A 14,594-nucleotide genomic window follows, 5' to 3' on the forward strand; every position below is an offset into this window, starting at 1 on the left:
CAACCATTAATATGGGGATTTCAAATGAGCTTTTCTCCTTTGAGCAATACAGAATCACTGACGACATTTAAATAGACAGGTTCAATAATATGAAAAACTATGCCAACCCATGCATGAAATACAGCCTTAACCTTACATACTGCATCCATATGTACACATACACATGTTATTCAATACATTACTGAGACCATAATACATTACTGAGGTCACCATAATATGGAACACAGTAGAGGCTGCTGAGGGGAGCACAGCTCATAATCATTTATGGAACAGAGTGTATGGAATGGCACCTGGAAACCATGTGTTCACCCTCGATAGCCTCTCCAGTGATCATACGCCCAGTCATAAAGCCTCTTAAGTAAGTCTTTAGAAAAACAGGGTCTAACATAACGGCCTAAGTCAATTTTACATACAGCCTTGTAGGCCAAATATCAGCCTCAAGTAGGCTACATAGCATCCAAACCCTAAGCCCATGAGGTTAGTTTAACTGAATAATGTAGGCTTACGATTTTTGGGGACATTTAAGTTTGTAAAATACCTCAAATTCTCAAAACTTAAAGTCCTACTCCAGTCTCCTTTTCAGCTCATTTATCACCTGATTTGCTTAACAAAAGATCCATCTCAATAGGTAATCCAGGTATCTCATGACGTGAAACAAGTGGGCAGGTGGACCTTTCCTCTTTTGTTCTCCATTGTTCCTCTATTGTTCATCAGTAGTGAGGTTGGCGATGACATCACAAATTACCATAAAACTAACTCCTTGAATGTCCTTCTCCTTGAAGTTTGCAGTTTGCAGTTGTGTAAAACATTTTTTTTCACCCTTTAATGTGTGTACTTTACCATATTTATATTTAGGATAATGATTTTCAACAATAAAAGTTACTAAATCTTTAAGTCTTTGGTAGAATAGAATCTCCTGAAGTCACCATTATTAAAACGCCCTCCCATTTCAAAACTATTTCCAGGTAATATTCTCTTCGGGTATTGCTACAATTGTAGCAATGTTTGTCCTCTCGGAAGCTATGTTTAAAGGCAGCGATGAAAATATTAGAGCGTGCAGAATAGTGCAGAATAGTGTGAAGTGGAGTAGAGTTAACCAGCAGGGAGTCACTGTGTGTTCTCGCTGCCCTCAGGGGGTCAATCGCCTCCTCATGCTAGTCTTTTGGAAGCCATTTTCTCAAGCATAACATGAAAAAACTGTTTTTACTCAGTTCCTGTGTAAAAAAAAACACAAGGACACAAAATGTCTCTGTTTATTACATAGCACTCTTTTAAAAATGATGAACCAGGGATTTGTCAAGTCGCAATAATGATAAATACTGTAGATAAAAATTAATAACCTGGATAACAATACACCTATGTCTACTTTCTCTAGCTACTTGGAAATCAAAGTATTATTGCTGATCTGGGTCTTTTTGTTGTTGTGATGTTTCAGTCGATCTGAAAGTGTGTCGGACGCCTCGCAGAACCCAGCAGCCAAAGACACTCAACACCCCTGAGGACTCTACGTACTACAACCTCATCCATGTGAGTCTGACTCCATCCATACAGTCACCTTCTCTGTCACCTTTACAGCACTGTAATAATTGCATTTTTATCTATTGGCATTCGCACTACATTATTGATGTGGCCATTTTTCTCCAAGAGTGATTAAGACACAAGATCAAAGGGAATGTAACAATCTCTGTTGTTAGAAGTTTTCCAACCTTAAAGTTTTCCATTAATGTAGTTTTGCCAAGGTCTGTCCATGACAACTTCAAGTGCTCCGATGGAAAGCAGGAAAGCATATTACAAAACCGTACAAGGCTCTCAACTGGTATAGATTCAACTTGAATCCTATTGGGTGTGCTATTAACCTCTCTGGGATATTCGGGACGGTAGCGTCCCACCTCAACAACCGCCAGTGAAAGTGCAGGGCGCCAAATTCAAAACAACAGAAATCCCATAATTAAAATTCCTCAAACTTACAAGTATTTCACACCATTTTAAAGATAAACTGGTTGTAAATCCAGCCACAGTGTCTGATTTCAAAAAGGCTTTACGACGAAAGCACAACAAACGATTATGTTAGGTCAGTACCTAGTCACAGAAAAACACAGCCATTTTTCCAGCCAAAGATTGCAGTCACAAAAAGCAGAAATAGAGAAAATGAATCACTAACCTTTGTTGATCTTCATCAGATGACACTCATAGGAGTTCATGTTACACAATACATGTATGTTTTGTTCGATAAAGTTCATATTTATATCCAAAAATTTACATTGGCTCGTTACGTTCAGTAGTTACAAAACATCCAGTGATTTTGCAGAGAGCAACATCAATTTACAGAAATACTCATAATAAACATTGCTAAAAGATACAAGTGTTATGCATGGAATTTTAGATCCACTTCTCCATAATGCAACTGCTGTGTCAGATTTAAAAAAATCTTTACCGAAAAAGCACAACATGCAATAATCTGAGTACAGCGCTAAGACAACAAAGCAAGCCATACAGATATCCGCCATTTTGTGGAGTCAACAAAGTCAGAAATAGCATTATAAATATTTACTTACCTTTGATGATCTTCATCAGAATGCACCCCCAGGAATCCCAGTTCCACTATAAATGTTTGAATTGTTCGATAAAGTCCATCATTTATGTCCAAATACCTCCTTTTTGTTCGCGCGTTTAGCCCAGTAATCCAAATTCATGAGGCGCGAGCAGACGAAAAGTCAAAAAGTTCCGTTTACAGTCCGTAGAAACAAATTTGAGGGTGTTTTTATCATAAATCTTCAATAATTTTCCAACCGGAGAATTCCTTTGTCTTCAGAAATGCAATGGAACGCAAGCTAACTCTCACGTGAACGTGCGTGGTCAGCTCAAGGCACTCTGGCAGACCTCTGACTCATTCAGCTCCCATTCCCCCCTCCTTCACAGTAGAAGCATCAAACAACGTTCTAAAGACTGTTGACATCTAGTGGAAGCCTTAGGAAGTGCAATATGACCCCATAGACACTGTATCATGGATAGGCAAAGAGTTGAAAAACTACAAACCTCAGATTTCCCACTTCCTGGTTGGATTTCTTTCTCAGGTTTTTGCCTGCCATATGAGCTCTGTTATACTCACAGACATCATTCAAACAGTTTTAGAAACTTCAGAGTGTTTTCTATCCAAATCTACTAACTATATGCATATTCTTTTAGGACTGAGTAGCAGGCAGTTTACTCTGGGCACCTTTTTATCCAAGCTACTCAATACAGCCCCCTGTCCCAAAGAAGTTAAGCCTTGATGCACTCCATTATGTGTTATATTGTTGAAATATTTCTGTCTAATAATTTCAGTATGCACTAGAAAGGCACAAAGTAGGGTCTGGAGAGTCCCTGCAGGTTTGTTCCAACCTCATCCCTTCAGCTTCAGCTGATCTCAAGCTAGCTGATCTTAATTGTTAGTCAACCAACAGATCGATTGATTACTAGACTAATCACCTGCCGGCTTTAAGTTCTAAGTTTTTACATAGTCTCGAAGGCTATATTGGAGGCAATACATCTTGTAAGTAGGCTATAGAGCTAAACATATTCACAGATTTGAATCCTAGTTTATTTCCATGTAACTTCCTGTGTCTTTCACATTCAGAGGTCTGTCCAGGATGACAAGCGCAGGCCACGGAAACAAGGGTAAGTCAACGGCCCATCATTCACCCTGTTTTAACTAGCCACTTGTAGCTACTGACAGGCCTTTAAGAGGTTAGATCTGAAACTTGGCACTGCTTGTGAGTAATGAATATGGGACAGTGCCAACTGTAAGGCCAGGGTGTGGGTCCAAACTTAACGGCCTGTAGCCTTACACATTTACAATGGACTTAATTGGCCTTATCCTTCATCCTCCTTATACAATGGTTTTACTTAATGAAATTTAACTATATGACAAGTGCCATGTGGACAAAGTCCAATATAATGCACTCATAGTAACATCAGTATTTTTACTGTGTGTTTGTTGTGTATTTTATGAAAGATGCAGTGATCAATTATTTAGGATCTACAATAAACCTAATATGTTGCAATACATGATAGACAGACCATGTGAGCCTCCTTTGTTTCGTGTCTGTTTTTTGTTTGATGTGAATCTGTGTGTGTCCCAGTGTGTCTGTGTGTGTCCCAGTGTGTCTGTGTGTGTGCGCCACGAAGTGCGTGTAGCTCCCAGAAAGGTGATGATAGAGGTTCCCCTAGGCTGGCAGACAGACAGATAGGTCTGGATGAACAAGGAAGGGGTATGGTACTTTATCAAAATAATCTGGACACACACACACACACACACACACACACACACACACACACACACACACACACACACTGGGCTGTGAGACGACGAGACTGTAAACATCAAGGGTAATAATTTGTTAGCAGATAAATAAAGCCAGCTATGGACAGGAGCAGTTTACATGCATCATTAAGAACGAGAAGGTCAGGAGGAAAGATAGCATCTCCAACTGTCGCTGACAGCTGAGAGAGAGGGGGGAGAGGGAGAGGGACAGGGGTGGGGAGAGGGAGTGAAATAGGAGGGGAGAGAGTGATAGAGAGAGGTGGATTGTGTCAGTGAGGAAAAGCAGTGGTGAAACAGCACAGTGAAAAAATGAAGGAAGACAGATAGATACAGTGCCTTCAGAAAGTATTCATACCCCTTGACTTATTCCACATTTCGTTGTGTTACAGCCTGAATTCAAAATTGAATAAATAAAAATGTTCCTCATCCATCTACACACAATACCCCATAATGACAAAGTGAAAACATGTTTATAGAAATTTTAACTAATGTGTTGTAAATGTAATACAGAAATATCTGATTTACATAAGTATTCACACCCTGAGTCAATACTTTGTAGAAGCCCATTTGGCATTGATTACAGCTGTGTCTTTCTGGGTAAGTCTCTAAGAACTTTCTACACCTGGATTGTACAACATTTACCCATTATTCTTTTCAAAATTCATCCAAGCTCCATCAAATTGGTTGTTGATCATTGCTACTCAACCATTTTCAGGTCTTGCCATAGATTTTCAAGTACAGTGCATTCTGAAAGTATTCAGACCCCTTGACTTTTTCCACATTTTCTTACGTTACAGCCTTATTCTAAAATGTTTTTTGTTTTTTTACCCTAGTCAATCTCGTCAATTTTTTTTATGTTTACAAATGTATAATAATAAAATAAAAAACGTATTTACATAGGTGTTCAGACCCTTTGCTATGAGAATCGTGTTTTCCATTGATCATCCTTTCGATATTTCTACAACTTGACTGGAGTCCACCTGTGGTAAAGTCAATTGATTGAACATGACTTGGAAAGTCACACACCTGTCTATAATAAGGTCCCACAGTTGACAGTGCAGGTCAGAGAAAAAAAAACAATCCATGAGGTCGAAGGAATTGTCTATAGAGCTCCGAGACAAGATTGTGTCGATGCACAGATGAGGGCAAGGGTGGCAAAAACATTCTGTAGCATTGAAGGTCCCCAAGAACACAGTGGTCTCCAGCATTCTTAAATGGAAGAAGTTTGGAACCACCAAGACTCTTCCTAGAGTTGGCCGCCAGGCCAAACTGAGCAATCAGGGGAGAAGGGCCTTGGTCAGGGAGGTGAGCAAGAACGCGATGGTCACTCTGAAAGAGCTCCAGAGTTCCTCTGTGGAGATGGGAGAACCTTCCAGAAGGACAACCGTCTCTGCAACACTCCACCAATCAGACCTTTATGTGGCCAGACGGAAGCCACTCCTCAGTAAAAGGCACACGACAGCCCACTTGGAGTTTGCCAAAAGGCACCTAAAGGACTCTGGTCTGATGAAACCAAGATTTAATCCATTTTAGAATAAGGCTGTAATATAACAAAATGTGGGAAAAGTTGAGGGGTCTGAATACTTTCCGAATTAGTCAAAACTGTAACACGGCCACATGGCCACTCAGGAACGTTCACCGTCTTCTTGGTAAGCAACTCTAGTGTAGATTTGGCCTTGTGTTTTAGGTTATTGTCCTGCTGAAAGGTTTCTTGGTAAGCAACTCCAGTGTAGATTTGGCCTTGTGTTTGTTAGATTATTTTCCTGCTGAAAGGTGAATTCATCATTCTATCTGTTGGAAAGCAGACTGAACCAGGTTTTGCCTCTTCAGTATTACTTTATGGAATCTTTTTATTCTGTACAGGCTTCCTTCTTTTCACTCTTGTCAATTAGATTTGTGTTGTGGAGTAACTGTAACGTTGTTGATCCATCCGTAGTTTTCTCCTGTCACAGCCATTCAACTCAGTAACTGTAACGTTGTTGATCCATCCGTAGTTTTCTCCTGTCACAGCCATTCAACTCAGTAACTGTAACGTTGTTGATCCATCCGTAGTTTTCTCCTGTCACAGCCATTCAACTCAGTAACTGTAACGTTGTTGATCCATCTGTAGTTTTCTCCTGTCACAGCCATTCAACTCAGTAACTGTAACGTTGTTGATCCATCCGTAGTTTTCTCCTGTCACAGCCATTCAACTCAGTAACTGTAACGTTGTTGATCCATCCGTAGTTTTCTCCTGTCACAGCCATTCAACTCAGTAACTGTAACGTTGTTGATCCATCCGTAGTTTTCTCCTGTCACAGCCATTCAACTCAGTAACTGTAACGTTGTTGATCCATCTGTAGTTTTCTCCTGTCACAGCCATTCAACTCAGTAACTGTAACGTTGTTGATCCATCCGTAGTTTTCTCCTGTCACAGCCATTCAACTCAGTAACTGTAACGTTGTTGATCCATCCGTAGTTTTCTCCTGTCACAGCCATTCAACTCAGTAACTGTAACGTTGTTGATCCATCCGTAGTTTTCTCCTGTCACAGCCATTCAACTCAGTAACTGTAACGTTGTTGATCCATCCGTAGTTTTCTCCTGTCACAGCCATTCAACTCAGTAACTGTAACGTTGTTGATCCATCCGTAGTTTTCTCCTGTCACAGCCATTCAACTCAGTAACTGTAACGTTGTTGATCCAGTAACTGTTCTAATGTCACCAGTAACCCGCGGTTTCCTTCCTCTGTGGGGTACCTAGATGAGGTAGTCATTCAAAAATCATGTTAAACATGAAACATGAAACATGAAATTTCCCCTGAACTTATTTAGGCTAGCCATATCAAAGGGATTGAATACCTATTGACTCAAGACATTTCAGATGTTTGTTTTTTTAGTTGGTAAGAAAATTGAAAAACATAATTTCATTTTTTGACATAATGTGGTGAAGTGGTACAGGCCAGTGACAAAAAAAAAGATTACAATTGAATCCACTATTTATTCAGGCTGTAACACAACAAAATATGGAAACATTCAAGGGGTGTGAATACTAGAAAAGTAAAGAAAAAAGAAGAGAGGTTCACAGAGAAGGGGAAGGAACCAATGAACAGAAGAATGTGTGTGAGAGAGAGAGAGAGAGAGAGAGAGAGAGAGAGAGAGATAAGCCCTATACCACTGCAAAGTAGATCCCATTCAGGTTCAATAAACCCCATTTGGCTCCTGAGACGCAGGTCCTATTCAATTAATACTGGTAATCAAGTCTCCAGAGAATGACACAAACGATTCCCCTTGCGCTGTGAGAATAAGCATTCGGATTCAACAATAAAACGTGTTTCCTGTGTTAATGAAAATGCAAACCCAACTAAAACTCAACTTTCAGTGCTGGTGGAACACCTTTTTTAGTTTTAACCCAGAAACCCGTTATGCGGTTTTGATTGAAAAGCACCCATTGTGTGGCCGGTCTAACCGAACGATATAATAGCGGCAGAATCCTGTTAGTTAGAGAGTTCGTAGGCATTGAGGCTTGCTCGTCTGCCTGCCTCTGCCTGTGACATAGATTACTGTTTCTATTACATAACTCAACCAATAAGCAGGAAAGAAGAGGGGGCATATGAAAACCCACAGAGGGGAAATTTCCATTTGAGTCTGTCAATAGAAGAGGAGGGGAGGCAGTGATTAATCAGGAACTAGGAAGGCCCTTCCGCCTCGGCTGTAGAACTAAAGGTCCTGGGTTCACATTATGCACAGCTCCAGCTAGCTCATCACAAGGCTGGTGTAATGAGGAAGTGGAATAAGGGAGTTCATATTGATGCTCATCCTGCTATGAAATAATATACTCTGTTAAGGCTACTGTAGCCATCGGGTGAACAGCGTGGCTGGCTAGAGAAACTTCCTCAATACCAATCAATGGCCGAGCAAATGTATCGTTGATATTTCCTCGCCATGACACAATACAGCAATACTACAGCTTCTACCCCCAAGCCATTAGTCTGCTGAACAATTCATAAAAATCACCACCGGACAATTTACTATGAGCACGTTATTGTTATTGTTTTTCTTGTGTTACTTTTTATTATTACTTTTTATTTTAGCCTAATTGGTAAATCAATTCTTCTTCTTGAACTGCACTGTTGGTTAAGCGCTTGTAAGTAAGCATTTCTCAGTAAAGTCTATACTTGCTGTATTTGGTGCATGTGGCAAATAAAGTTTGATTTGATTTGAATTGATCGGTTTGCCATATTCGGAGAGCCAAATTATCATTCCAAACTGAAGTTTGGAACAATGTATGGCATATGAAATGTCCACTTTGACTTATTGTCAAATAGTAAGTGACTGACCATAACTGCCTTCTCCTGTCTGTGCTCCAGTCCTGGGAAGCTGCTGGACGTAGATGACCAGTACTACCAGGGCCTCCCCACCAGTAGGTCCACCGGTGCCATAGCCGGAGACAGACGCACCTCTCTCACCAGACGAGCATCTCTCGAGAGGAGGCAGTCTATCGAACAGAAGCGCTCTATAGAGAGGAGACAGTCTTCTGCGAGGAGACAGTCTTCTGACAGGAGGCAGTCAACAGCTGCAGACAGAAGTCCACAGACAAGAAGACAGTCTGCAGCCGCCGACAGAAGGCAGTCTACTGACCAAAGACAGACTGCAGCTGCAGACAGAAGTCCACAGACCAAAAGACAAACTCCAGACAGGAGACAATCTAGAGAGAGGGCAGTCTCCGAGCCAGCAGATAAAAGGTGTGTAATCCATTCACTACAGACAAATGCATATACTCACATATCTATTGTTAATACGCCTGGGAATACGTGTGAATACACAGACACAAGACACTGATACATAGTGTATGTCCATAGCATGGAAGTCTATGATGACGCAGAGAGACTGCAGAGAGAAAACAAACAAATCCTAAATATTCCACCATGAGCCTTGATCTTTTCTCATCTATTACCATCTATCATTCCATCTTTATCCCTCTGCTCATCTCTCACTGTACTGCATCTCTCTTTCCCTCTTTCACTATTTGGTCCTCTGTTCATTTCCTGCCTGGCCGTCTCACTTTATCTCCTGTGTTGCTGTGTTGACAGGCACTCCGTTCCCAGACTGCCCTCTGCAGAGGGCCAGGACGACAACCCTTATGACTACAGAAAGCTCCTGAGAAAGACCTCCCAGAGAAGAAGGCTCATCAAACAGTACAGAGACTGAGCAGTGCCCTTCTCAAAGGCATACTCCATTTAAAGCAGATTGGCATAATACCTCCCTGTATGTGACACCGCCAGAAGCATGCCATAACATCTGACATAATGCGACATGATAGTTCATTACTGTTGACTTTTGTTAACATCTGACAAACCCTATTTGAATGTCTAATGAGTTGCGTTCTATGATAGTGCTGTGTCAGCTGTTATAAACTAACATTGGTTTTCATAAAATGTCATGACAGCTGGTATGTTTTGCTTATGGCATTGTTATGACGGTGTTGCGCCAAGCCACTTCCCTGTAGTTACCAGGTTGAGTTTGGGGCCTATACATAGCAGATGGCGTCACGAACGGGTTAACTTTGTCAGTCTGTAAATACTTGCGTCAGGCTCTTCTAAGAAGCAGATTTGTTGTATCTACTTTAAACAATGCTGGTAAGCTTCATTCACTGCTTAGTGTGAGCTGATAATGTGTTCTTTATCCTTCAAAATGTATATGAAAGGAATTGAATGTCAAAAGAGATAGAGAATAGAAATGGAGTGGTATGTGGTGCAAGCCATGAAGGCTCTACCTCTAGGATCTGTTTCAGTGTATTGTGATCGATTTAAAACAGGTTTACTACTATTGATGTCCATGAATATAAAGTTGGAAGGAAAATGTGGTCCTATGTCATTTATGGTGATGCACAGTGGGTTATCAAACAAGGGTTCGTGGTGATCATTGGCTGTAGGCAGCTTACGTTCCTGAAATTCACTGCATTGGCACTACCACTGTTTATTAGTGTATGGGTTTGTGATGTACAGTATGTTGATATGAATGCTTGTTTGCTGCTTGAATGGTCAATATTATCAACTCAAACATCATTTTATTACTGTTGTGAAGTGTAAATATACAAAGCAATACAGATACATGTAAAAGGTCAACGCTAATTTGAATACATAAATTGACCTGTAGACCGTAAGTGTATGTCGTACCATCAGACCAAATGTAATGTCATATCGGTTTTTAACGCAATAACTGCACGATTTGAGGTTGCAATGATCTGTCTTTCAATTGCAATGTGTGTTATTACAGTTGATTACCAACCACGCTTAGTACTTTATCTTGTTTAACTTTAATTAAGTGGCTGTCTACATATTTGGGTCTTTTAAAATACATCAATTATAATTTATCAAATAGTGTGTGCATATGTCATTGCTCTCCTTGGTGTGACATACAGAAACCTCTGAAGGGCAGATAGGCTGCTGTACTTCCTGATAAACTATCAGTCACTTTCTGCATTTCCTGTCCATATTTTTTTCGTCTTTAAGAGTAACTGTCAGTCTGTCTGCCAAGCCCCATCCTTCGGCTTACCTTCCATGTGGCTCTAACCGTTTATTAATTACGAGAGCCCTTGGGGATGTTGACAGCTTGCCCTGACATGGACATTTTTGGGGGAAAGTTGTGAAAAGTAGTGCACCTTACCTGGGATCTGGTGTTAGGAGGGGGTTTGAATGTAGACCCCAATGTAAGTGTTCTGATACACAGAAAGGGTTTTAAAACTGACTAGAAGTACTCTGAAACACCCAAAGTGGTTCTTTTAATCTGAATATTGGTGTTGTGAAAACAGTTTTGGGGGTTTTAGTGCATGTAAAAGGCAACGTAAAAAAATACACAATCAAAATAGTTAAGAAATGCAAATTATTTATAGCCTAAATATTGATTGATGAGGACTTGTGGAGAATATTTTTGGTGGAATCTACCTTTTTTCAATGCTTTATTTAGACTGGAAACAGGAGGAAATAGAGAAGGAGTGAAAGTGGGACAGGCAGAAGTAAGAATTGAACCCTCGAATTCTGGGGCAGTAAAATAGTACATTTCATTTGAATTTTATTGAAGTTTTACAAACTCAACCACCCCGCCACAAAAAAATTCTAGGGTGAATTGAAATGTATAATAAAAAAACTAAAAACATACAGTATACTTACTAAAAAGGATTGCAAGTCATTTCAATGATTTGTTCATTTAATTTTACCCAACAATTTAAGAATAAATCCAACTTAACATGTGGCTTAAAAGTTAAGATATTTTATGAGGAGATCCAAAGTCTGAGAAATTTGAGATATTGAACTAATTGGTTTGAATCCTATCGTGCCACATGGCTCTGTTTTTAGAGGATTATGGGTAATTCAAAAGTGTTTAGAATGTATTCTTATTTTACACAATGGTGTATGAATGTTTGAAGAAAGAAAAGTATATTTACAGTATAGTTTAGTATTAAGCAGCTTGATGCACCATAAGGTGTAATGGATCATGATGAACGGATATCAAAAACTGCATTTTTAATGTTCAATGATGAGAAAACCCATTCCCACATTTCTAACTTTTGATGGAAGAGGAAATTGCAAAACATGTTGCAAAACCTGGAGTTACTGTTGCCAAAATGGGTTAAACAGGCAAATGAACAGACACATTAATGAATGCTAAACAATAAAATACTCTGCTCTAGACAGGATTTGAAATACCATAATAGTGTTTAGAAACTATAGAGGGAGGAAACGGCACCAAAAGAGAAGTTATCTAATTCTGCACTAAACAGAATACGAAATACCAATATAGTTTTTTCAACCTTTTTTGGTAGGGCTCCCGGTCCTTGGCAAGGTGTTGTGCAACACTTTATTAAGTGGTGTTACAACACACCATGCAGTGGTGATTTTAGCATGTAAATCTTGGTGGGGAAAACATCAACAAAAGAAATGTCATGGGGATGCATGACAGGGAAGCCACTACACAACACAACACGATACTAAACAATACATTAATTGCACTATAACGGTGACAAACTGTGCCCACAAATGGTTAGGGCCTACATAAAGCTGTCCCAACAGCAGTTTTCTTTTCAGAACCATGGAATGAATCCTTACCACTGCTACACCTGGCTATCAGAGAAGACTTGTCTGGCACCGAAACAGTTCATTCAGCCTTATTTACTGCCTTTATAAAAAAAAAAGTTGACATGGCTGACTTGCTTCAACAAATGTGGTTTCTACTGGCAATTGAGATGTACATACTATGGCATAAGGGAACGATGAGCGGAAAAGAGGCAATCAGTAAATTCGATTGAGACATTAATGAGCAAGCTAAGACGAACGTAGACAATATAACTATTTGTTAAGCACTTTTGAAATGTACAGTGAAAAAATTCAGAACATGGGTCGATCTTACAGTATTCTCCCTGTTACACCAAGTCAGAACCATAGGAAAAATAAAGGGGGGCATATAAACAGACAATGAAAGCTCTTACAATATTCAATGATTACATTTCTCAAATACAGGCTATAGGTTACATGTGCACCACCAAGTCAGAACAGTAAGCTAAATTATGAGTGGGGAAGGGACACAATTATTAGGGTGAGACACATGGCTACTAACAGCTTACTACATAATATACACTTAGTATTACTTTCTTAGCTACAGTATACATATCTCCCTGGCAGATTACATAATTTATGCAGCAGCATACAAGACATTTTTGGACTCATCTTGTTGTGCTGTGCTCACTTGAACAGGAAGGTGGTGTGGGGGTCCTTCTTGTGGGCAAATTTTGTCATCATTTTTTAAAATCAAAGTCTGGCATTCTCTGGATTTATAGTGCTTTTAAGGCAACTGGGAACTGTGAAAAATACAAGGTCGAATCAAGATCATTCAGTGATCTTCAGGTCGGAGCTCTAGAAAGAGGCATGTGTTCCCGGTTTGGAATTCCGAGTTGGATGACCGTTCAAAAAGTATTTTCCCAGTCTGAGCTTGTTTTTTCGAAGTTCCCAGTTGTCTTGAACTCACTGAAATCTGAGATTTCCCAGTTCAGAGTTTCCAGTTGTTTTGAATGCGGTAGAAGTCATGCTGGATTGACAGCATGGCCAATGTATTCAACCTTTTCTGGCCCATGGTGTTGAATGTTTATCCTTTTAAGTTTGGAAAAGAGACTCTTAAACCCAGACTTGGACCACACACCCACTCAACTGAATAGCAGGCTAGTGATTGCTTTGCAACGCTTGCAGTTAGCCACTGATTCCTTCCAAGCCACTCATTGGTGAATTTGCGATTTCCAACTTGTTGTGTAATGTTTATGTCCAATGGCCGATGAGCACAATACGTTTTATATGACAAGGACTGAAAAGGATTTGCCAGTAGATTGTCAACTTGATTCATGATGATGACTGCTTGTCTAGCTGGCTAGCTAAGATTTTGAAAGTATGATGTTGTCATGATCAGTCTAATCAAAGCTTCGGTACATAAACCGTGTACCGATGTAATTTTATCTGTAGCCAATGACCTTGAGCCTTCTTGGATGGGTACTTCTACTGTAAATCTATGGCAGCACCTACGGGGCTTGAACTTTCTAGCTCTCCCTGTAGATTTTGCAGAGACGAAGTGTCCCCATGAGTGACAGAACACTGAACTAATCATGGCACAGCTAGAGAGCATTACCAACCCCTATGTTTTGTATGTTCCGCTGGCTGCCCCACCACCACAGAAAGCACTGAGCTTGGCTGAAACACCTGCATTTTGTAGCTGCCTTAAAAAGCAAATAAGGAGACCATGTTTGTATGCGGCTTTATTAATGACATTTTTAAAAAAAAATTACATTGTTTGCAAAATGATATGTTATGCGTATTAATGCCAAAATAACATGCAAAACAGGCTTCTTTTTTTTTTGCTAAACAGGTGGGGCTCAAAACAGTTGGGGCAGTCCTGATTGGGGTCGCCACTGACAACATGCAATGTTTCAAAACATCTCAGGATGATGTGTTTCAATACTCCAGAAGCTTTAAGGTTTTATCTCCTTCGTGTTGTGGCAGCTCAGTTGCCACTCGTTTTGGTGTTACAAAGCACTTCATTTTAACAGTGTAGATTGTATTGCCTAATGTAGATTGAGAATGGCTTTCAACATTACTGTTGTGTTCAGGTATGCCTACATTCACTGTGAATTGTTTTGACTTTACACACTCTACTTCCCAATGCTCAGGTTGAATCATTTGAACGCTGTTTAATAAATTGCCCAAATATATTACCACTTACGTAAATGCAAACCACGGAGCTGCAGTGTTATTCAACTTTCCTATGTATTTCC

General features: G+C 40.0%; 1 protein-coding gene across 1 annotated transcript in view; it reads left to right on the forward strand.

Moving 5' to 3' along the window:
• myo3a (myosin IIIA) overlaps nucleotides 1-10,146 on the forward strand; it is a 77,779-nt gene extending 67,633 nt beyond the window's left edge. The window contains exons 34-37 of the mRNA XM_031836104.1: nucleotides 1,436-1,527; nucleotides 3,617-3,657; nucleotides 8,650-9,024; nucleotides 9,373-10,146. Coding sequence (XP_031691964.1) covers nucleotides 1,436-1,527; nucleotides 3,617-3,657; nucleotides 8,650-9,024; nucleotides 9,373-9,490 — 626 coding nt within the window. The 3' untranslated portion in view covers nucleotides 9,491-10,146. The remainder of the gene's footprint in view (nucleotides 1-1,435; nucleotides 1,528-3,616; nucleotides 3,658-8,649; nucleotides 9,025-9,372) is intronic.
• Nucleotides 10,147-14,594: the final 4,448 nt, after the last annotated feature.

Source organism: Oncorhynchus kisutch, linkage group LG11, assembly GCF_002021735.2.
Source record: "Oncorhynchus kisutch isolate 150728-3 linkage group LG11, Okis_V2, whole genome shotgun sequence".
NCBI lineage: Eukaryota > Metazoa > Chordata > Actinopteri > Salmoniformes > Salmonidae > Oncorhynchus > Oncorhynchus kisutch.